This window comes from Vidua chalybeata, chromosome 26, assembly GCF_026979565.1.
Source record: "Vidua chalybeata isolate OUT-0048 chromosome 26, bVidCha1 merged haplotype, whole genome shotgun sequence".
Lineage (NCBI taxonomy): Eukaryota > Metazoa > Chordata > Aves > Passeriformes > Viduidae > Vidua > Vidua chalybeata.
The window spans coordinates 3,703,287-3,726,522 of NC_071555.1; the positions used below are offsets into that span (position 1 = coordinate 3,703,287).

General features: G+C 47.9%; 4 protein-coding genes across 5 annotated transcripts; 3 read left to right on the forward strand and 1 right to left on the reverse strand.

Moving 5' to 3' along the window:
- The first annotated feature begins 86 nt into the window (after window positions 1-86).
- LOC128800323 (olfactory receptor 12-like) lies at window positions 87-1,016 on the forward strand. The gene has a single exon (XM_053965438.1). The coding sequence runs from the start codon at window positions 93-95 to the stop codon at window positions 1,014-1,016; it is 924 nt and encodes a 307-aa protein (XP_053821413.1). The 5' UTR covers window positions 87-92.
- Window positions 1,017-3,198: 2,182 nt separating this feature from the next.
- SDR39U1 (short chain dehydrogenase/reductase family 39U member 1) lies at window positions 3,199-8,651 on the forward strand. Of its 2 annotated transcripts, none has more exons than XM_053965401.1 (6): window positions 3,199-3,235; window positions 3,668-3,774; window positions 4,118-4,200; window positions 4,789-4,910; window positions 5,954-6,097; window positions 6,299-8,651. In XM_053965401.1, the coding sequence occupies exons 1-6, from the start codon at window positions 3,205-3,207 to the stop codon at window positions 6,712-6,714; spliced, it is 903 nt and encodes a 300-aa protein (XP_053821376.1). In that variant the 5' UTR covers window positions 3,199-3,204; the 3' UTR covers window positions 6,715-8,651. The 2 variants fall into 2 exon arrangements, with proteins under 2 accessions (XP_053821376.1, XP_053821377.1); XM_053965402.1 differs by having other exon boundaries at window positions 4,789-4,906; window positions 5,954-6,030.
- A 5,789-nt stretch (window positions 8,652-14,440) lies between these two features.
- Window positions 14,441-18,960, forward strand: LOC128800281 (olfactory receptor 4D1-like). The gene is made up of 2 exons (XM_053965396.1): window positions 14,441-14,534; window positions 16,243-18,960. The coding sequence occupies exon 2, from the start codon at window positions 16,251-16,253 to the stop codon at window positions 17,238-17,240; it is 990 nt and encodes a 329-aa protein (XP_053821371.1). The 5' UTR covers window positions 14,441-14,534; window positions 16,243-16,250; the 3' UTR covers window positions 17,241-18,960.
- Window positions 18,961-21,692: 2,732 nt separating this feature from the next.
- LOC128800315 (olfactory receptor 10A5-like) lies at window positions 21,693-22,675 on the reverse strand. The gene has a single exon (XM_053965430.1). It carries the CDS (start codon window positions 22,641-22,643, stop codon window positions 21,693-21,695), a length of 951 nt encoding a protein of 316 aa, XP_053821405.1. The 5' UTR covers window positions 22,644-22,675.
- Between the last annotated feature and the right edge of the window lie 561 nt (window positions 22,676-23,236).

The following is a 23,236-nucleotide window of genomic DNA, read 5'->3' on the forward strand; positions in this document are numbered from 1 at the left end:
TTTTCTTATTCTTCTATAAATGCTTCTCCAGGCAAACTATCTGCAATCTACTGCATCCTAATTTCCTTTTGGAACATCATCTGAAAGCAAAGATGGAAAACCACACCAGGATGAGCGAGTTCATTTTGGTGGGGTTCCAATCCCAGCCAGGATCACAGGTCCTGCTCTCTGCTCTCTTCTCCACAATGTACGTTGTCACTGTAGTGGGAAATGCCTGCATGCTGCTCATCATCAGGAGGGACCCCAACCTGCACACCCCAATGTACTTCTTCCTGGAGAACTTGTCCACCTTGGACATCTGTTATTCCTCTGTCATCACTCCCAGGGCAGCACTGGCATTCTTGCTGGGCAGAAGGAGCATTTCCTACACTGGCTGTGCTTCACAGATGTTCTTCTTCTCTCTCTTTGGCACAACGGAAGCCTTCTTCCTGGCTGTGATGGCTTACGATCGCTTCACTGCCATCTGCAACCCGCTGCTCTATCAGGTCATTATGAGCAGAAGGCTTTGTGTGCTCATGGTGATGGGCTCTTATCTGTCAGGCTGCATCAACTGCACCATCCAGACAGGCTTCACGTTCAGTCTGTCCTTCTGTGGGCACAGAGAGATAAACCACTTCTTCTGTGAAGTTGCCGCAGTGATCCACGCCTCCTGTTCCGACACCCTCGTCAATGAACTCGTAATGCTGGCTGTGTGTGGGCCAATAATTGTGGGCACTGCCCTGGTGGTTTTTGTCTCCTATGGTTATATAACCATCACAATCATCCAAATGCCTTCAGCTGAAAGCAGGCACAAGGCCTTCTCCACCTGCTCTTCTCACATGATGACAATCTGCTTGTTCTTTGGGACAGTGTTCTTCATGTATGCTCAGCCTGGAGCTGCGTCCTCACCCAGCAAAAGCAACACCATCTCCATCTTCTACACTATTGTAATTCCCATGCTGAACCCTTTCATTTACACCCTCCGAAACAGGGAGGTGAAAGGGGCTCTGAAAAAACAGTTGAAAAGGTTTTTTTAGCACCTTTCCTGAAGCTGAGAATGAACACAGTGTCAAATTTGTAAAATAAAGGACAGAATATAAAAAAAAGGGCATCAGGACCTGCTTTGAAGTCTTTTGTGTCTCTAGATGGTCAGTAAAAGCAGGAAACATAAAAAATCGATGAGAATCTAGTAGTTGTTATTTCAACTAAACAATTTTTGATAGGATGTAGGATATCCTTCAATGGACAATGTTTGATTTTTATGAAATTATTTCATAGGTTTACATCTATTACACTTAAATTATTGATGCTTACACATAAAACCAGAATAAAAACAAGAATTTAAAAGTAAGGTCAATTAAGTAAACCTGTTAAATGGCTGACTACAATTCTGACATCTTCTTTTACATTATTGTGGACAAAAGCATCTCTTTTTTCTTATTCTTCTCTGGCTAGCTTTATTCCTTTTTTAGAGCAGATGAAAGTGAGGTTTCATTTAACCATAATTAGACATTTGCAATCCATCTGACTTGTAATTTAGAGGCCTCTTATACCAGCATTTTAAAGCCATATTTAACACTATTGGATTGAACAATTTGAAGAGTACCTAAGTGTACTGAACATGTAAAATAGGACACAAGCTCAGATTCTGGCAGCACCTTATTTCTGTGCGTTGGAACACAGCCAGTTCAGGTGGAGGCATTCTCACTCTGCACATCACAGCTAAATTAAGTCAGACAAGAGTGAAGACAGAGATGCATTTTCCTGTGCAAATAACTCTTAAGTGTCAAATTTCCAAGCTGGCTCCTTGTAGAAAACCCATTTCTTCCTTGCTTAACCCCAGGACATGGCACTTTCATAGAGCTGGTGGCCAGAGGGATAAGGAGAGCTGTGGTTGCCTAGTGAGCAAGGGAGACACCACTCCTGGAAGTGTTCAAAAGGAGACTGGACACGGCACTTGGTGCCATGATTTAGCTCACATGGTGGAGTTCAGTCAAACACAACGATCCTGGAGGTCTTTTCCAACCTTGATGGTTCTGTGACTCAGTGACAGACTGGGGCTGGGGGAAGGATGATGGATGGATGGATGGATGGATGGATGGATGGATGGATGGATGGATGGATGGATGGATGATGGATGGATGGATGGATGATGGATGGATGGATGATGGATGGATGGATGGATGGATGATGGATGGATGATGGATGGATGGATGATGGATGGATGGATGGATGGATGGATGGATGATGGATGGATGGATGATGGATGGATGATGGATGGATGGATGATGGATGGATGATGGATGATGGATGGATGGATGGATGGATGATGGATGGATGATGATGGATGGATGGATGGATGATGGATGGATGGATGGATGGATGGATGGATGGAGATGGATGGATGGATGGATGATGGATGGATGGATGGATGGATGGATGATGGATGGGATGGATGGATGGATGATGGATGGATGGATGGATGGATGGATGGATGGATGGATGATGGATGGATGATGGATGGATGGATGGATGATGGATGGATGATGGATGGATGGATGGATGGATGGATGGATGATGATGGATGGATGGATGGATGGATGGATGGATGGATGGATGGATGGATGGATGGATGGATGGATGGATGATGGATGATGGATGGATGATGGATGGATGGAGGATGATGGATGGATGGATGGATGGATGGATGATGATGATGGATGGATGGATGGATGGATGGATGGATGGATGGGATGGATGGATGGATGGATGATGATGGATGGATGGATGGATGGATGGATGGATGGATGGATGGATGATGGATGGATGGATGGATGGATGGATGGATGGATGGATGGATGGATGATGAATGGATGGATGATGATGGATGGATGGATGGATGGATGGATGGATGGATGGATGGATGGATGGATGATGGATGGATGGATGGATGATGGATGGATGGATGGATGGATGGATGGAGGATGGATGGATGATGGATGGATGGATGGATGGATGGATGGATGGATAGAGTGGATGGAGGGAGGGAGTGTCCCCTGGGCCCCGGGCCGCTCCCCGTGTCCCCAGCCCGGTTCCGGCCCGGTTCGCCGCCCATTGCCGAGCGCGGTACCGCCGCTGGGGCGCGCTGGCCCTTTAAGGGCCTCCCCGCCGCTGGGGGGCGCTGTGAGCGGCGGGGGCGCACGCGCGGTGGGCGCTGCTCGGCGCATGCGCGGCGCGGCAATGCGGGTGGTGGTGGGTGAGTGCGGGCCTGAGGGAGCGGGGCCGTGAGGGCGAGGGTCTGAGGGGGCGGCGGTCTGAGGGAGCCGCGCCCGTGAGGGAGCCGGGCCGTGAGAGAGCAGGGCACGTGAAGGAGAGGCAGTCTGAAGGTGCGGGGCCCGTGAGAGAACGGGGGCCTGAGGGAGCGGGGCCCGTGAGGGAGCGGGGCCTGAGGGTGCGGGAGTGGCGAGCGGAACGCAGTTTAGGAGAAGGGGCAGGCGGGCCTGGATTGCGGGTGCTGCTCGCTGCGTTGCCGCCAGGCCGCCTCTTCCCCCGGGAGTGGGGCTGGCCGTGTGCGCGGGCGGTGCTGCTGGGGCTGCGCTGATGCAGCCCCAGGCTCGGGCCGCCTCTGCTGCCGGCGGGTGATGGCCCAGGGATACAGCCCTGACCGTCTGTCCGTCTCTCTCACCAGGTGGTGGGACAGGCTTCGTGGGCAGAGCCCTGACCCAGCTGCTGCGGAGCCGAGGACACCAAGTGACCCATGTGTCGCGACAAGGGGGCAAGGATCGGATCACCTGGGTATGAGATGAGAGCAGGGGGGAGAGCAGAGGTCACAGCAAGGGGAATGTGACAGGGCTGAGAAACCAGGCTGCGTGCCCTGGCTTTCCATGGCATAGAGGGACCCTGCCAAGGGAGGTCTGGCTCCTCTGGATGTTCTTTTGCTGGCTGCTCCATGGGTTGCAGTCATTGGAATGGGTCCTGCTGTATCTCCAAGAAGCAAACCCTTATCCATTTGTGCTTGTCTCTGCAAATGTCAGGAAGAAACTGGCTGAAGTTCTTGGGAGCCTGCTCTGCTTATTTGCAGGGAAGGCTCGAGCAGAGGGGAGGCCTGATGTGTGATGTCTCTGTCACTCCTGCCTAGGAGGAGCTGTCCCGCTCCGGGCTGCCCCTGTGTGATGCTGTGGTCAACTTGGCTGGTGAAAACCTCCTCAACCCTTTGCGCAGGTAACTCGATGTTCCATAGTGCTGTTGGGACAAGGTGGAGCTAAGACAGGCCAGAGTTGTCAGAGAATGTGGAAAGGGAGGAAACAGCATGATCAGGAAGCTCTTGAATTAACCAACTGTTGACATTTGCATCCTCAAGTACCCAGAACATTTCTGTGGGCCTGGTAGGTTCTGAGAGACCTTTGGAAGAAAGGTTCCCTCCCGGATCTACAGCTGGAGGCCAGAAACATGGGTTCCACATTTCCAAAAAGACATTGGGTGCCGTGCCTACATTTGTTAATGCAAAATCAGAACCAAAGTTTGACTTCTAGGAGGATCACCAGCTTTGGTGTCTAGCTCCTTTGCTGAATTTGTCTGAAGGGAGTCCAAACCCTACAATCTTGTAAGGGAAGTGAAGAGCCACCATCTTCCAAAGTTCCCCTGCCTTGGTGCTGAAAGATGTCACATCCTCCCTTTGCTCTGGGGTGAGGGGAGTTCCTGTGACCTCTCCTGTGCTTGTGAGCTGGTGTTGGCTGGGGTCCCCCTTGGTGGCAGTGTTTCCTGGGGTGTCCTTGTGAGGTGTTTAATCCCTGGCTCTCCCTTTCCCAGGTGGGGTGATGCCTTCTGCAGGGAGGTCATCAGCAGCCGGGTGGAGACCACGAAGGCCTTGGCCAAAGCCATTGCTGCTGCTGAGCAGCCTCCCCGTGCCTGGGTCCTCGTCACTGGCGTAGGTATTGGTTGGGCCTGGCCAAGACAGCGCTCATGCTGACCTGGAGAGGCTTTACCTGCAGACAGAAACACAGTTCCTCAGGAGCACCTGTCTTGCCTTGAAATGTCAGCTTTATTGCCATCAGTGCCACTGCGTTTAGGCAAGCCTTGCTAAGCTTTTAGTGCTGCTGGAGAGGAATTTGGGTCCCTGTGCTTTGTCTTGGTGTCACTAGGGCAGAAGCTGTTCTGTGTTTTCCTGTGAAAGCCTTTAGGAATCCCGTAGAATCAGTTTGTGTCAGTAAAGCCTCAGCTGAAGCCTTCTGTGTTATCTCCTACTTCCTGCTTGCTGCAGTCTTTAAAGCTGAGGTTTATCTTTAGAGCTGCCATGGTTTATCCTCTGTGATGCCCAATATTAAAGTAGGAACTTTCCAGTCAGCTCAGTGTGTTCCTTGCAGGCCTGTTTGGGTTTTGAGGCTGCCTGAGTGGTAGTGCATACTACTGAACCTGTAGAGCACATTGGTAGTTCAAAAACTTGTCAGCATTGCCATCAGAGACCCTGTGCTGTTCATGTGAGGATGTCCCTGGTGGAATGGTTGAGCTCACAGAATCCCAGAATGGTCTGGGTTGGAAGGGGCCTTAAAGCCCATCCAGTGCCACTCCTGCCATGATAGGGACACCTTGCACTATCCCAGGTTGCTCCAAGCCCTGTCCAACCTGGCCTTGGACACTTCCAGGGGCAGCCACAGCTGCTCTGGGCACATGGTGCCAGGGCCTCCCCACCCTCACAGGGAAGATTTTTTTCCTAGACTGACTTTCAATTTTGAAGCAATTTCCCCTTCTCCTGGCACTCCAAGCCCTTTTAGTCTCTCTGCAGCTTTCTTGTACGCTCCCTTCAGGTACTGAAAGGTTGCAATTAGGTCTCTTTTCCAGGCTGAACAATCCCAGTTCTCTCAGCCTTTCCTCACGGGGGTTCTGGGCTCCTGGAGGCAGAGAAGATGGTCTAATGGGGAAGGGGGGGTTGGTGTCATCATTCAACCCTGACCCCCTTTCTGCTGTCACCCTGCAGGTTTTTACCGCCCCAGCCCCACAGCTGAGTACACTGAAGACAGTCCAGGAGGGGATTTTGACTTCTTCTCACGCCTGGTGAGTTCGTGGGAGGCTGCAGCTGTCATCCCTGGGAGCCCAACTCGTGGTGTTGTGGTGAGACCAGGTGAGATGGGGCATCATGCTTAGTAATGGTGACTGCTTTACTGCTGGGGCAAGAGGGGGAAGAGGTGGGTAAAGGCCATCAGTTCTTCTGTCTCTCCTTGCTGGGGTCCTGTTCCAGGCCAGCCCTCTAAGGATTCTCCTGCTTGTAGGTCTGGGTGTGAAGGGGCTTTTGCTCTTTGGTCTCACTCTGTTCTCCCCACAGGTGTAGTGCTGGGTCGAGATGGCGGTGCAATCTCTCAGATGCTCTTGCCTTTCCGTCTGGGACTTGGAGGTCCCATGGGCTCTGGACTCCAGCCCTTCCCGTGGATCCACATTCAGGACCTGTCTGGGATTGTGTGCCATGCCCTGGAGAAGGAGTCTGTGCAAGGCATCCTCAACGGCGTTGCCCCATCCTCCCCTGGCACCTCCAATGGCACCTTTGCCCAGGAGCTGGCGGCAGCCCTGGGGCGCCCGGCGCTGCTGCCGGTGCCCGCCTGGGCCGTGCGGGCTGTCTTTGGGGCAGAGCGGGCGGTCATGCTGCTGGAGGGACAGAGGGTGCTGCCCAAACGCACCCTGGAGAGCGGCTACCGCTTCATCTTCCCTGAGCTGCCTGCAGCCCTGAAGGACATTGTGGCTTAAGGCTCCCCAGTTGGGCTGGGCTGGGCCCTGTTTGTGTGAGCTCACATGCCTTCCCATCAAAGAGGGGAGCCATGCCCCTTGGCACTTCCCCATCCACATACAGAAGGGGTGAGCGATCCTTTCCCCCTGTATCTCCCTGTGTGCATCCCCAGTTTAGGAATCATCCCTCTTACTGTCACCTGAATCTTAACATTACCTGCATTTGGGGAAGGGCATGAGCCCCTCAAAGGACTGTCACTGTGGAATTGCCCATCTTCCCTTCTGCATAGTGGGTGAACAGCTGGCAAAGCAGCTGGGGGTGTAATGTCTTCTCCCCTGAGAGATGTGCAGCAGGAAAATCATCCTAATGCTGTTATAATTCCTCCATGGTAGTGGAAGTTGCCCTTCTTGTTTTTCCCCATGATGACAAGAGAAGCAGAAGAGCATAATTCTCTTTCTTGGTCTTGCTGGTTGTGGGAGAAGATACAGCTTAGGGTGCTGAGTACAGATTGCTTGGAGACTGCCCTCTCTTTTCTTGTGGCTGGTACCAAGTTGATGTGTCAGTACCTTCAGCTGAATCTAGTCTGAAGAGTTACACCCTTCCAGGGTTCCATACCCCTTGTGCTGTGGCAGGGATGAGGGAGAACCCTGCTTTGCCAGCCTGTAGGGCAAAGGGTGACAATCAAGACTGTGCCCCTGGACTGCTTTGCCTTGGCTGAGTGCCCATTATGTCTAAGTCTGAGCTCAGGAAAGCTGGGTGGTACATGACTGTGAGGCAGTGCAGGTCACAGCTTTAATCTAAAGGAGCATTTCAGCTATTGCCTTCATTGTGCTTACCTCAGACCAGGGTGGTTTTCTTATATTGATCCCATGAGATGGTGCTTGTGTTCAGGGTGTTCCCCCTGACTGGGCACTGAAGATATCCAAGGTGCCTGGTCTGCCTTGGGAAGCAGTACCTCTTCCCTTGTAAAGCAGATTGCAATTTCATCATCTCACAGTGACAGAAAATATATCCATGTGCTTCCCTTGACCCACTTCCATATCCTAAAGCAGGTTGCAGTGTGTGAAGTCCACAAAGCAGTGAAGTTTATTATAGCAGTACTTCTGGAGAAATACTCCAGTGTGATGTAAGTTGGGGCTAGAAAATTCTATTAAAAGGCACTTCAGGCAGATAAGGACCATCCAGAGCAACAGCAGTCCACGTATTTCTGGTTTATGCCATGCTGTAGTCAGAGTAGCTGAAGGATCAATCTTGGTGAAGTCCAGATGCCCCACTCTCCTGACTCTTTGCTCAGTACAACTGGAGACAGGATGGCAATCTGCTGGCTTTCCAGGCAGGGAAATTAGAGTGGGACTGCAGATGGCACTGAAGATAGTCCCTGCAGTTAGTGTCAGCACAGCCAGGTGAAATGGGACTTTGGGAATAGTCATGAAAGCAACATGGTTTGAGATAGATGTGGGTTGCTTGGATTTTGTCTTTGCTGCCTCTAAGTTAGGTGCAGCTTTCTTCCTCTTCACAAGAGCTTCAGTTTCCTGTCTGTGAGAGTAGGCTGGCATACTCTGAAATACAGACCCAGTTCCTTGTGGGCCAGTACAATGGGGACAGTCAGCAGTGCTGCTTTAGTTACTTCAGCTGAGCTTTTAGGGCCTCAGGCTTCAGAGCTCCCCCAGATGTTGTGGTCTGCAGCATCCTTCTGTCAGCCAGGTTGGTTAGCCAGCCCAGTTAATTGCTATACTTGTATAAACCTTGATGATTGCAATGGCTTTGGGTTGTGATTGGAAATGACAACAGGTATGGCTGGAGAAGCTCTTCTGAAAGAGATATTTGTATCCCACAGAGGACTGCCACTAAGCAGAGCTCTCAGGCCTTGGACTCACTGCCTGGATGTGGGACTCAGGACGTTTGAAAAGTTGCCTCTGCATGGTGTTGGGCTTAAATACATCACAGGTTTAAATGAGCTTCTGTCATGTGAATCTGTACATGGGATGTGGAAGCACTGTCTTCTGAGTGCAGTTAAGACTTTCCATCATGATAAATCCACACAGCCCCGTGCCCCTTTCTCTGCAGTAGAGCCAGAAAAGGTGCATGTTTGGGTGACAGGAGGCTGAAATCTCGATTGGATGTGTCTAGTTTTGGTGACCTTAAGGAAGCCCTGGTCCCCAGGCTGCAAGGCCTTGTGATCCTGAGTACAGGCGTGCTGGCATTGCAGTGCTCAGGCCTAGCAGAGTGTTTCTGCAGGCATGTCTGAGCTAATGCTGTGCCCCTCTGCTTCGGGCCAGGTGTTTCTGTTCCTTTAGAGGTGAATGCTTTTGTTAAACTGTATGAGAAGCAGCTGCTGCCTTCAGCTGTGGCTGGGGACCCTCCTGTGTGGCCACTGACATCCCAGCCTGGGGGCCCATGACCCTCCTGTGTGGCCACTGACATCCCAGCCTGGGGGCCCAGGACCCTCCTGTGTGGCCACTGACATCCCAGCCTGGGGGCCCAGGACCCTCCTGTGTGGCCACTGACATCCCAGCCTGGGGGCCCAGGACCCTCCTGTGTGGCCACTGACATCCCAGCCTGGGGGCCTGGTACCCAGGGTTTCTGTCCAAGCTGTTCTTTTCTATTTGCAGGGTCAGCCAGCCCTGATGCTGAGCTGCTGTCACACACAGACATGTGGACAATGACACACAGCACCCCCACACAGGACACAGGTGACACACAGGCACCATGCATGATGGGGCTGGCAGACTCAGGTGACGCCCTCAGGGTTCACAAGGATGTGCACACTCACAAATGCTTAGAGCACTAGCATGACCCCTCTGTCCACGCAGCACTCCAGCATGGTCCACAGGATCCCACAGGACCATGACCTCCTGACCCATCCCACAGGTCCTCTCCTTGCCAGCTCCTCCAGCTTGACACACCAAAGACTCAGCATCACTCAGATGCTCATCCCAAAGGCACACCACACTTGCAGGTATTTCCAGGTACCAGCATGGATCCCTTGCCCTCCTGATTACCCTGCCCATACCTGGAGTCCCCTCCTTGCCAGCTGCTCTGAATTACTGCTGCTGGATACACACCTGGCTTGTGGGATGTACCCAGAGTTGCCTCCCCCAGAACCAGCAGACATGCTGTGAGTGGCTGTCCTACTCCCAGCTGCTGGCATGCAGCCCCTCGCTCCCCTTGCTCATGCTTGCCCTCCAGCAGCTGCTCTTGTGGACACAGTACTCCTGCCTCAGGGGCTGTAGGGTGAGTTCCCACTGGCTCCAGGAGCTGCTACCACAGGCTGGGTCTCTGCTCTCCCTGTCCCCCTGTCTGACTTCAGGAGCTGGCCCCAAATCCACACATGCTGGCTGCCCAGCAGCTGGCACTTGGTCCTTGCAGTGCACAGATGGGACCCTGGGAGGCTGCACAGAAAGTTACAGAAGGATTAAATAAGTGAGGACTGTGGTGGTCAAGTGTACAGCACAGCCAGACCAGCACTGACCAGTGCAGGTTTACACCCAACCAGCCTCTTAGAACCTTTTTCTGTCTAACCTCTCTTGGTTGCTCCCTGTCCATGTGTAGTTCCTCAACAGCCGACATCCCACTGTCTTCATCCAACATCCTGGACACTGAGCTTTGCATCCTGATTCTCACTTGCAAAGTCCTAGGCTGCCTATGGCTTCTTGAGAGCTCATCAGCTGGTGTGAGTGATGCCATTTGTTTCTGGTAATTTGTCTTGTTAATGCTAATTGGTCAGGTTTTATGGCTGTGTCTCCCATTACTTCCCTACTGTAAAAAATAATGTTCTCAGCCTCACACATCCTTACCCCTTTGGGTGGCTGATCAGGTTTGTTCTCATTACAGCCTCCCCATCACATGTCTGGTTTATCTCTGCCTTTTATGGCTCCTTTGACCAGATACCCCTAAATTAGCTGACATGCTCCTTTCACATCCCCTGACACTGCCCTGCTGCAGGGCTCGACAGAGGCTTCACTCTTCACTCTTCACTCTTCACTCTTCACTCTTCACTCTTCACTCTTCACTCTTCACTCCCCTGGGGCCTGAATGGGGCTCCTCATGGCCTTTACTCACGGGGCAGTGACCCCTCTGGGCATGGAAGGGGCTGTGTGTGCCAACAGGGGCTGCAGTCACTGCTCCCCCAGCAGAGGCAATAGGCAGGAACACACTGAGGCACTCTAAGATCAATAACACCTCTGTGTCAGTTTGTACAGGCAAGCCCAGTGTCTGGCTGTGATAGCCACATCTCTTCAGGCACCAGGGCATGTGACACCTGTGACCAGGCTGATCCTGTGACGGGGCTCACCTCCAGATTGGGGTGACCCCGAGAGGTGGAAAAGTCTCTCCTCCAACCCGTGCTTTCAAAGAAAGACTCAGTAGTCTTCAGTCGTCCGGTCTCAAGGTAGTTTATTGTATGTTATCTAAAAGATTTTCTTCCTGAACTGCTGTGGTCCATTCAGCAGGTCAGACAGAGGCACACACACACACTGACACTGTCTCTGACTCCCTCTGACTGCCCAGGGGGCTGGTGCCATCTTTTATATCATACATTATGTGTTAAATGTTTATAGTTTTTCCCCAGTGCCTATTACCTATATTGAATGGTGACTTCCTGCTCTAAACCAATCTGGGAGTGCCAACATTCCCATGAACATGAAGGTTAAGAAGGAGAAAGAAGGACAGGGCACGCCCAAATCCCTCCATCTTAGAACTGACCCCCATGTACAAAACTCAGACCCCTCTGTACAAGGCCTAAACCCCCCTGTACAGCACTCAAAAATCCTTCCTTTCACTTTGTGACTACTTCTACTATAATATCTAAAACTTCTGTGATTTATTGTTCTTCCTGCAAGGTTGGTAAATTGTTCCATTGATCAGATTCAAAGCCACAGGGTTTTCTGGCTGCTTGCCAGGGTCTCAAATGCTTCTGACCTGGGCCCGGAACATCCAAGAGTGTCTGAGGGACACTTTGGGTTTTGGTCTCATTCTGACAGGGGGGAGTGATCTGCACTGGTGCCTTGCTTTGGAGTTACCTCTGGGCTGACTGCAAAGTTGCAACACAGTATTAAAGACAGCAAGGCTTAATTCAGAGTTTTCAGTCATAGTTCTGCACCCTTTGTATTGTTAGTCTGCTCTACACATTCTTTCACAAACTGTAAGACACTCATTTCCTAATTAAAGTTGGTATTTTCCTTCCTTCTGCCCCTTAATTTCTGCTGAACCATGGACTTCAGTAAAGCCTTGGACTCAATTTTCCACAGTGCTCTCCTGGAGACACTGGCTGCTCATGGCCTGGATGGGCATACTCTCCACTGGCTACAAACCAGTCTGGGCAGGTGTGGTGGGGAAGGGACTTAAATGCAGCTGGTGGCCCATCACAACTGCTGTTCCCCAGGGCTCAGTACTGGAACCAGTCCTTTTTAGTATCTTTTATCAGTGATCTGGATGGGGGCATTGAGTGCACTCTTAGTAAGTTGGCAGACACCAGCTTGGATGGTAGTTTTGGGAGGGTGGGAAGGCTTTGCAGAGGGGTCTCTGGCTGCGTCCATGGGGCAAGGCCAGTGGTAGGAGGCTCATCAGGGCCAAGTGCTGGGTCCTGCACCTGGGTCACAACAGGCCCGTGCAGTGCTGCAGGCTTAGGGAAGAGGGCCTGGAAAGCTGGAAGGACGGGGGTGTGCTGGTTGACAGGGGCTCAAGATGAGCTCATGTGTGCCCAGGTGGCCAAGCAGGTCAATGGCACCTGGCACCATGGACACATGGGCACTGTGACTCCAGCTGCAGCACACATGGGCACACAGAATAGAGATCCCCCACCCAGACAGGAAATCCTGACTGCACTGAGCAGGAGCAGGGCATGGCCAGACAAGTGTGGCTCATCCCCTAAACATCCCTAGTAAATCTTGGAACCATCTGAGATGACTTTCTCCCTCCATTCCATAATGGGTCCTTTATCTCCTGGGCATTAACTCTGCCTCAGTCTGTGAGCTGACCCAGCTGTTCCCACTGACTCATTGGAATAGGTAGCACACCCAGCCCTGGGGCTGCTGGATCTCCTGGGGCAGCCCTTGGAAGAGGTGGATCAGTGTCCATTTCTCTGCTTAGGTTACTGTGGTGGCTCTGGTACTGCTGGTGGGCATCTGTGCCCCTTTGTGTTTGCGTAGACCAAGTTTTTATTGTATAACCAGAAAAAATCACTTTGTAAAGGAGCAGAGAAGTGTTTTAGAATCACTACCTTGAAGGCTTTACTGATAGAACAATCCTGTAGCAATGACTGAACTTTTATTTCAAAGCACAGTTGAACACAAGCTCCAGAGCAGCAAGTCTGTGGTTGGGAGAGTTGTAATTTGCATTTTTTTTCATCTTGCAAAGGGGAGAAGTGACTACACTGCCATGAAAATTCCCATTTTAGTTCTGCTCCAATTATCACAAGGTTCCTTCATCTGCACGTGGTCCTGATCCACATGATGTGAAACACTGCAAGAACTTTTTAATTAGCCCCACGGTGACAAAATCTAGTTTTGCTAATTATATTATTGTTATTCTTTTTTGAATGACCAGAAGTGCAAGGTGATTTGGGAATTTGCTTTCTTCTTGAATCCCATCATTTCTCTTAACAAAGGCATCAGAAATTCTATAAGGGAAGGTTGTTGGAGTCTTCTCTTGGAGGTAGGTTTGCATCCCCTGCTCCTCTGAGTAGAGCTGTGCTGTTTTATCTTGTAACTTGAGGATGACATCTTGTAGCTTGTGTGAAGCTGGATCACAGAAGCAGGAGTTTGCTGAAGGTATTTGCTCTCTCTGCCAAAAATACTGGAAGGATGAATAATTCCACATGCTGCCAGTGGCAGTGATAATACTGTGAAAATCACCTGAAAATGCTTGTTTATCACTTTTAATATATAATCTTATTTAACAGAGTCAGCTTCAGGGACACTCCCCATGTGTTGGGAGAGGTCTGAGAGAAGGCAGGCATGAATCATACCTGTCTCAGCATTTCTGTATTTCAGGTTTTTGCTGGAGCTCAATCTTACTTTTATGTTAGAGAAATTACTGAGGCAAAGGAGAAAAGTTGGATTACATTTGAAAGCAAATTGCTTTTTCTGTCCCCCAGGCTTCTGTGAATTTACTATTTTTTAATGGGAAATCAAAATAAAGAATTCACAGTATAAACTGTGGATTGCTAGAAAATGTGATTTCCTACCAAAAGTGGCTTTCCTTTTTGGATCTGTGGAAAAAAATCTGCAATTTTCAAGCAGAAAATAGGATTAAGTATATAACAATTTAAAATGGAATTATTCACTGACACTAAGGAGGAAACTGTTATGGGAAAAAATTACAGTATCCCTGCAGAGTATTCACCAGACGCAATTGAAATGTGCAGAAAGTTCTCATTTCTACAATTCTCTGAAATTCCATTTTGGGAATAGTTTAATAGTTTATAGGGGGAAATAAACAAAAGTCGTGGTTTATTCTACATGTAGCTTTTTCCTGTAAGAAATTAGATTTTTGTTTCAGCAGCCAAATAGAGGAAATAATTTGCCAACAGGGAAATGGCTCATAATCTTGGGCTGTGGGTGCTGATGAGCAGCTGCCATCTTCTCTTAGAACTTCCCCACAGTGTCTCCAAATTCACTGAATATGACAACATTATTTTTCTAGAACTTGAGACGCTGTGATTTTTAACTCATGCCATTTACCTGACTGAAAAGAAGTTTGGAAAAGGACTGTGATGCAGAGATCTTTGTAATAATCTAACCTAAGGGAAGACCAGAAGCTGGGAAGAAATTGGGGTTGAGACTGAGCTGTCCATGGAGCCAAGGAGGAGTAGCCTGGCCACAGTGATGTTGACTTTAGGGTGAGCACATTCTCTCTGCAGTCTTCTTGACTCTGATGGGAGCTGAGACAGCCACCTCCCCTGTCCTAACTTATTTTTTAGTGCACAGATCACCTGGCCTAGTGTGGACTGACATGTCCAGCCAGCCTCAACACTTGGAGTTAAGGATTAGGGAAAGCAGGTGTGGGTGACTCTTTTGTCTATATCTACACAGAGAGCCCCTGCAGCTCCATGGATAAGCTTCAGCTCAGCCTAACTGCCAAGTCCTTGCTTTAGGTGAGGTGCATTCCAGGCAGAGGTGCAGCTCCCCAAGCTGAGTGGTGTGGTTGGTGTTCTAGAGGGAAGGGATGCCATACAGAGGAACCTTGACAGGACAGAAGTGGGCTGGGGCAAACCTCAGAAAGTTCAACAAGGCCAAGCACAGGGTCCTGCACATGGGTGAGGCCAATCCCGAGGCTGGGCAGTGCATGGATTGAGAGTAGCCCTGTAGAGAAGGACCTGAGGATGTTTGGTGCATGAAAAACTCGGTATGTCCTGTCCATGTCCACTCACAGCCCAGAAACCAACCACACCCTGGGCTGCATCAAAAGCAGCATGGCCAGCAAGTCCAGGGAGATAATTCTGCCCAAAAATTCCCCTCTCCTGCGACCCCACCTGCAGAATGGTGTCCAGTTCTGGGGCCCCAAGCTAAAGGAGCACATGGACCTGCACAAATGGACTGTGGAGCTCCTGATCCAAGGAGGGCCACAGATACAGTCAAGAGGCTGGAGTACCTCCCCTGTGAGAACAGGCTGAGAGAGCTGGAGTTATTTAATGTATGGAGAGAAGAGAAAGCTCTGGGGAAACCTTTCAGCAGCCTTCCAGTACCAGGAAGTGGCCTACAAGAGAAATAGAGAGGGACTTTACACAAACTCATGTGGTGATAGGAGTTGTTGAGGACAGCAAAATGGGGAAAATAGTCAGTACACTGGATGGCAGGACTGGTATTTGTAGGGACAGTTTGCAGAAATAGGTTGGTACTAACATTATAAAGTCTGACATAAATAAGTATGTCATCTTGCATCTGGGAAAGGGCATGCCTGTGCAATCAGCAGAGGCTAGGGGCCAGGAAGCAGCTTTGTAGATAATGACCCTGGTAGAAAACAGCTGAATAGGAGATGGGAATGTGTTCCTCTGACACAGAAGGTGGCAGACAGCTTCAGCTCTGCTAGCAACAGTCTGGTCAGCTGGTGCAGGGAACTGATCCCACCCCTCCTCAGTGCAGGACTGAGTCAAGACCACAGCACTCCAGGACAAGAAAGACAGAGATACATACACTGGACTGACTTCCTTGGAGGGCCTCCAAATGAATCACTGGGCTGGATCACATGACATTCAAGGAGAGGCTGAGAGAACTGGGTTTATTCACCCATACAGAACAGCCTTCCTGGAGGTGTACAACAATAAGGTGAAAGGCAACAGACATTAATTGGAACATCTTAAGTTCTCACTAAATGTAAGGGAATTTGTTTTGGTTTTTCTTTTTTTGTTTTGCTTTGTTTTTGTTTTGTTTTTTTCCCTATTGGACTGGTTATATACTTGAACAGTCCACAGAGTTTGTGAGACTTGATGACTTCCAGAAATCCCTCCCAACATAAATTATTCTATGATTCTATGTTTTATTAATTCTATAGTACAATTAATTCTAGATACACATTTATTGTCATCTTTATTGCTCTTGTTTGTGCAGGATAAAGAATGGAATCAATGAACATCACCACCACTGTGACAGAATTTGTCCTGTTAGGCCTGACACAGAACTACAAGCTGCAGTATTGTCTCTTTGTGACCTTCTTTCTCATCTATGTAATAACCTGGCTGCTGAACTTCACCATCATTGCCACTGTGGCTGTGGATCACCAGCTCCACACCCCCATGTACTTTCTCCTGGCCAACCTTGCTTTCCTTGACGTCAGTGACTCCTCAGTCAATACTCCCAGACTGCTGTCAGGCCTCCTCACCCAGCACACAATCATCTCCTTCAATCAGTGTTTCCTGCAGATGTTCTTCTTCCATTTCATTGCGGGTGCAATGTCGTTTTTGCTCCTGGGGATGACGGTGGATCGGTACGTGGCCATCTGTGAGCCACTGCGCTACCTGTCCATCATGAACTGGAACACCTGCACAGCACTGGTGGCAGCTGCATGGCTGGGTGGATTTCTTCATTCTATTACACAAACTGGTTTTCTTCTCCAGCTGCCATTCTGTGGCCCAAATGTACTGGACAATTTCTACTGTGACGTCCCTCAAGTCATCAAACTGGCCTGCACTGGCACTCGCTCAGCTGAGCTCCAGATGGTGTTTAACAGTGGACTGATCCTCATCAGCCTTTTTGTAATCTTGATTATTTCTTACGTTGTCATCTTGCTTAAGATAAGGACGTGCATCACAGAAGGGAAGCGAAAAGCTCTGTCTACCTGTGGAACACAGATAACTGTTGTGAGCTTAATATTCATCCCCTGCATCTTCACCTATGCCCAGATTTATAAGAAATACCCTATGGACAAGGTGGCCTCAATTGTTTACACTGTGGTCACTCCAATGCTAAACCCAATGATCTACACACTGAGGAACACTGAGATGAAAAAGGCCATCAGGAGAACACTGGGGAAAATATTTCTGTCAGCAGGAATACAGAAACCAGAGCAGACAGTAGATCCAAAGACATCAAATCTGGTGTTCCCATGACAAAACTGTGATCATCCCTGATATTCCTGCTCCTTCAATAAGTGAGCAACTTCCTAGATGTGAGGTGGGGACAACATTCACCTCCCGTCCATTTAGGAAGGTCAGTCACATGGGGTGTGCAGCATGGTGGAATGTCTAGGGCCTAATAAAAATTTGCAATAGATCACCTGCAAAGACATCTCCATGACACACCAAACCCTAAACCAGGACAAATACCCTGGCACTGACCATGCAAGGGGCCCTTCCCACAGCCAAGTTCTCTGCTCTGGAAACCACAGCTGAGCCTTGCACTCCAGCATCTCACTTCTCTTCAGCACTCCTCTGTAGTTTCATCTCTAAGCTAGCACTGATGCCTTACTGAACCTGCAAATAACACACTTTGGAGATAATATTTGTATGGGGGGGAATATAAAGGTTGGTCTTTATTGGAGGCCTGCAGGGGCAGACATGGAAAATGTCCACAAAATGCTTACGCCCCACAGAGTTTATAAGTTTAGCAAATAAGCATAATTGACAAAAATCACCAATTAGGAGCACAAGAGGTGATGCAATTTTCCCCATTTCAACTTCCTCTGAATCCTCCCCCCTCAGATAGAAACTAAACTTTGTTTATAAAAATAAGTCTGGAAGAGCAGGTTCCTAGGGAGAACCAAGATAGGTTAGGAGTCTTGGAATGTGTTTTGTCATTCTGCCTGTTAGGGCAGGGAAAGTACTGGGAAAACTAACTCTAATACAATGATAGGCTGCAGGGATATAAATATATGTACAAAGAATAGAGAGAATATATGAAAGAAAAAAGGCACAAAATCAATTTGGCATCAGCACGATGGCATCTGCACATTCCTGCATTAGTAACTTCACCAGCAATGTTGAGATAGAGAAAAAAAAAATTCTGAAAATGCTTTAGTGGGAGAAAATTCTTAGACCTGTAAGGATTATTTAGGTTTAATTCCCTTAGAGAGACAAGTGAGAAATTAAATCCCTTTTGACAGTAGAAACAAAAATCTGATGGGGAGAGAAACTGATAAGAGGAAGTAGAGCTCAGAATAATAAAAGGAAAAAAAGAGAAAAGGAAGCAATAAAAGCAAACAAGAGGAAAAACTTCCTTATGTCACTTTCTGATGCTTTGTCAAAGGTCAAAATTTCATGTCATGTCTTGAAATCAAAACATTTCTCAATATTCTTTATTTTCTCCATTCTTCCTTCCTTCCATGGAGAGCTGAAGGGCTCTTTGTGCTGGCTGTGTGTGTAAATGGAGTGATATTTATTTCTCTAACTGCAAATTCTGATCCATCTGCCTGCCCAAATGTCAGCACTGACAGCAGAGGCTGCACCCAGACTGCCTCTGGTCTGAGCTGCTGCACTCCCTGCCTGCTGGAAGAGGGTGAATATTTGTGCCAGAGACTGGGGAAGGGTTTGTCTCTGCATCCTTTAGATAAAGTTTCCTCTGTCTCTTCAGTGTGCTGGCTGTTTCTGGCTCCAGGGGTGATAATTATAGAATTGTGGCATCAGCTGTGGTTCTGGAGTGCTAACTCAGGTGCCATGGAGTCTTAGTTAAAGCTCTAAAATGCATTAATTTATTTGTAATAATTTATTGTATTTATTATTTCTTGTAACTTATATAATTCCTGAACCATGTGACCTCTAGAAGCCATTGTCTAGAATTCTCCAGATCACTTCCTAATTCAATAAATCAAACCTTTTTTTTCTCTCTCTCTCTTTTCTTTCTTTCTCTCTCTCTTTTCTTTCTTTCTTTCTTTCTTTCTTTCTTTCTTTCTTTCTTTCTTTCTTTCTTTCTTTCTTTCTTTCTTTCTTTCTTTCTTTCTTTCTTTCTTTCTTTCTTTCTTTCTTTCTTTCTTTCTTTCTTTCTTTCTTTCTTTCTTCTTTCTCTCTCTTTCTTTCTTCTTTCTTTCTTTCTTTCTTTCTTCTTTCTTTCTTTCTTTCTCTCTCTCTCTTTCTCTCTTTCTTTTTCTTTCTTTCTCTCTCTCTTTCTCTCTTTCTTTTTCTTTCTCTCTCTCTCTTTCTCTCTTTCTCTTTTCTTCCTTCTTCCTTCCTTTCTTTCTCTCTCTCTCCCTTTCATTCTATACTACATAGATACACAGATATATGTATATTAAGAAACCCCTTGTAATGCTAATAAAAAATTAAACTCAACACTGACCTTTAATGTCATAAGCTGAATTAAAGTAGTGCATTCCAACAATGCTAAAACTTCTTTATGTGGTTCTAAAGTGAAGAATCAAGTACTGCACCAGCAACACTTAATTAATAACTAATTTATCTGTTTTCTTGGACCTTCCTTAAGGAGATCAAATGCACCCATGACAGGAGGTGATCTGACAGAGCCATAAACTGTGGCAGCATGTTGAGCTCAGCAGCCCATATCAAGACAGACATCTAAATCAGTACCAATTTTTGCCAGAAAAAGTGAATTAATTAGTTACTAAATACCACTTCACACAGACTTCTGAAAATAATTCATAGAAAGAAATTAAAATGTTAAAATATATGATTTTTTAAAATGCATTCTCCCATAAAAATGCTAGAATCAATAGTTCACATATTGGGGTTGGGGAGATGAATCCAGGCACAAACTTCTGCCCTGGTCTATTTGTGAATCTGTGATCCACTGAATGACATAATTTAACCAGATTTTCCCTTTTTTATAGAGGAGACAGGATGGTGTAAGTGTGAGCTCACCTCTAGTAAAACCCATGGCTGTGATTCTTGGGAACCAAAACTCAGTGCTCCTTGCTAGAGGTGAAATTCTGATTTACACCAGCTAAAAACCTGCCTTGTTTCCTACAGCTTCAGTTTCTGTCTGGGGTATCCTTCATGCACGTGTGGAAACAGGAAACAGAAGAGACGAATTCAGGAAAAACCGAAAGTTCCTGATAGTGTTTGGTGGGAGGGCACTGCAGCAGGTATAAAAGAAGTTTATTCCAAATGGATGAGTGATTTTGGATGTCTCTTTCTCCTTGGATCAGAGTCTGAAACATCATTAAAAGAGGCAAATTAAAAGCATTAACCATTTGGAATGCAATGTTCCTTAAAGTGATTAACACTACTCTTATTATACTAGAGTAATAAAGTTTTTATTTTAAGAAATGTTTTTTTCAGTATTATCTTTTCAAGTAATAAAACAAGAAAAAGGTTCTCTGTTTTTACAGAGGTAAAAGTAGATCAGCTCCCAGAAGCAGCCTGTAGAAATGTAAATGAAGTTTCTTTAGCTCATTCTCCAGTATTCTAATTATGAAGAAAAAAGGGTTTCAACAATACAGAGACAAGTTAAGTTCCCTAGAGGAGTCTAAGCAAACAACATTGCCAAATGCAATTAACCACTTTGTCATTAATTTGTTGTTATGAGGTTTCTGAAGTCAGGCAATGACTTCATCCTGAGATGACTTCCTCTTTTACAAGCAAACTAAACAAAAAAAAATACCATTAAAAAAAAAAAAACAACTTAATTTTACTGCCCTTTACTGCCTTTATGGCCAGGTGACTAAGTCAGATGAAACAGAGAGACTGCACAGGTCAGCATGGCCACATTGGTAATGAAGATTTCTTTTGCTTGACCTCAATATAGAAAGATAGAAAGTACAGTTTGAATGTTGCAGGCTCTGGCCCAGGCTATTCACCAAGCCAGAGCACCTGTTCTATCCAGAATAAACTGCAAAACCCTCCCAAATAAATACTCCCAGGTTGTAGCAGCCTTTTTCTCTGTGTGCCCTTGTAGATGCCAGCTAATCCTCTGGAAACTCTTCTTTTCATGCCTGGATGAATTTCTCCAGCTGGGACTTGCAGAATGCTCTTATCCCATGACTCAGACTCCCAGTGCTTGGAGGGTGTGGGCACTGCACTGTATTAAATGCTGAGTTCTTGCTGGAAATAAGGAATGACCATTAGTTAATCTTCCTTTCCTTTACTTTCCCCACACCTCAAATGAAAAACACAGGGCTCTGAAAGAAGTGAACTGATTTCCTTATCACTTTCATTCAGTGGACCTCTTTTCTGCTGGAAGGAATGGAAAACATATAGGGGAAAAAACAAGGGGAATGGAAAACAAGGGGAAAAAAAAGGCAGAGCAAAACACGTAGTCCCTATCAATTACTGTATGCTTAGCCTGGAAAGTTCACTGTAAAAGAATATTTCTTCAGTGAGAGGGTGAGCTCCTGCAATGGAAGTGAGGAGCTGCAGCCCGGATACCTGAATTAGACATGGGAAGTGCTCTGCTTTAGAAGAAATGTCTGGTATATAAATTGTACTCCTAAGGAAGAAATGGAGATAGAAGTTCTAAATAATTTGCTTCTGAAGCAAACAATAAAGACAAAATATTTACAATTGGGAAACAGATCTTTGTGCCTGTAGTTTCCCCTGAGCTAGTAAACCATTAGAACTCACCAAAAATGGAAATAAGGTTTTTAATCCACACATTAATGGACAAGAAAATCTTTATTTCTTCATCAAGACAGCCATCACTCTGATTAGTACTTCTTTCACTTCCTTATTCCTCAGGCTGTAAATCAGGGGGTTTAAAGCAGGAATTACAGTTGTGTATATGAGAGCAAGGATTTTCTTAGTGTCTTGTGAATTACTGGATTTTGGCTGTAAGTAAATCAAAGTCCCACTTGCACAGTACAACGTCACCACAGTAAGGTGTGAGGAGCAGGTGGAGAAGGTCCTGTGTCTGCTCTCTGCAGAGGAAATCCTCAGGATGCTGGAGATGATGCAGGCGTAGGACAGCAGGATGAGGCAGAAGGGCGTGAAGATGACGAGCACCGTGGCTGAGATGAGCTGCCTCTCGTAGCGCGACGTGTCCGTGCAGGAGAGCAGGACCAGCGGGGGGATGTCACAGAAGAAGTAGTTGATCCTCCTGGGCCCACACAAGGACAGGTTGAACACCCAGGCTGTCTGCACCACCGACACAACCTTGCCACTGCAGCAGGAGAGCAGCACCAGGGAGAGGCAAGCCCTGGTTCTCATGATGGCAGGGTACCTCAGCGGGCAGCACACGGCCACGTAGCGGTCGTAGGCCATGGCTGCCAGCAGGTACCACTCAGTGGCCGCTAAGAAAACCACGCAGTAGAGCTGTGTGACACAGCCCAGGTAGGAGATGCTCCTGTCCTCTGACAGGATATTTACCAGCATCTTGGGGACAACCACTGATGCTGTGGAAATATCCAGGAAGGACAGGACGCGGAGGAAGAAGTACATGGGCGTGTGGAGGCTGGGGTGAACTGTGACCATGCAGATGAGAAGGTTCCCGATGAGAGTCATGCTGTAAATGAAGCAGATTGTGAAGAACAGCAAGTGCTGGAGTTCTGGGCGGCTGGAAAATCCAGAGAGGATGAATTCAGTCAGCAGGGTGCGGTTTCCTGCATCTTGTTCCTCCGCTGGCTCCATCTGGGAGGAATCAGACAGACTGTCAGAGCCGTAGTCACTGTGCCAAGATCACAGGGCTTCAGCCAGTTACTCAAACCAGGAGTCTCTTGGGAATGCCTGGAGAGCTGCTGGGTCAAAGGGTGTAAGTCTAGAGCAGGCTGGGCTGAGCTCATTGACAAGGCAGTGGCTGGGAGTGCGTGGTGCCAGTGCCCTCCAAGTGTCATTGTTTGGTGGTGTCACCAAGCCTTTGACCAAGAGGAGCTGGCATTGAAGGGGTAGCTCCATCATGGGTGCAGGGTTACCTGCTGAGGATATGCTCTCCACCCTGATGTCAGGTCTGTGCTCCCAGCTGGTCCTACAGGCGCTTCCTGCAGTCAGGGGAAAGCGCAGGTGACAACTGAGACACCCACAAACCAAAGAAAGAAAGAAAAACCCTTGTGCTACCTTAGGGAGCAGTGGGTATTGCTCCTTGCACTCTGTTTTTCCTCCTGAGTGGGCTGACAGGGCAGGCAGCCTTCCTCCAAGACAGCTGAAGTTCAGAGCAACTCAACTTCAGATGGCAGCCAGGGAAGTTCAGGCTGCGGGAGGCTTTGGCTCATATTCACATCAATCCA

Excerpts from the sequence above, each read along its gene's own strand:
- LOC128800323 (XM_053965438.1), top strand. The coding sequence starts at position 93 with ATGGAAAACCACACCAGGATGAGCGAGTTCATTTTGGTGGGGTTCCAA.
- SDR39U1 (XM_053965401.1), top strand. The coding sequence starts at position 3,205 with ATGCGCGGCGCGGCAATGCGGGTGGTGGTGG. Across the intron at positions 3,236-3,667 it reads GGCAATGCGGGTGGTGGTGG|GTGGTGGGACAGGCTTCGTG; the intron begins GTGAGTGCGGGC and ends CTCTCTCACCAG. Across the intron at positions 4,201-4,788 it reads CTCCTCAACCCTTTGCGCAG|GTGGGGTGATGCCTTCTGCA; the intron begins GTAACTCGATGT and ends TCCCTTTCCCAG.
- LOC128800281 (XM_053965396.1), top strand. The coding sequence starts at position 16,251 with ATGGAATCAATGAACATCACCACCACTGTGACAGAATTTGTCCTGTTA.
- LOC128800315 (XM_053965430.1), bottom strand. The coding sequence starts at position 22,643 with ATGGAGCCAGCGGAGGAACAAGATGCAGGAAACCGCACCCTGCTGACT.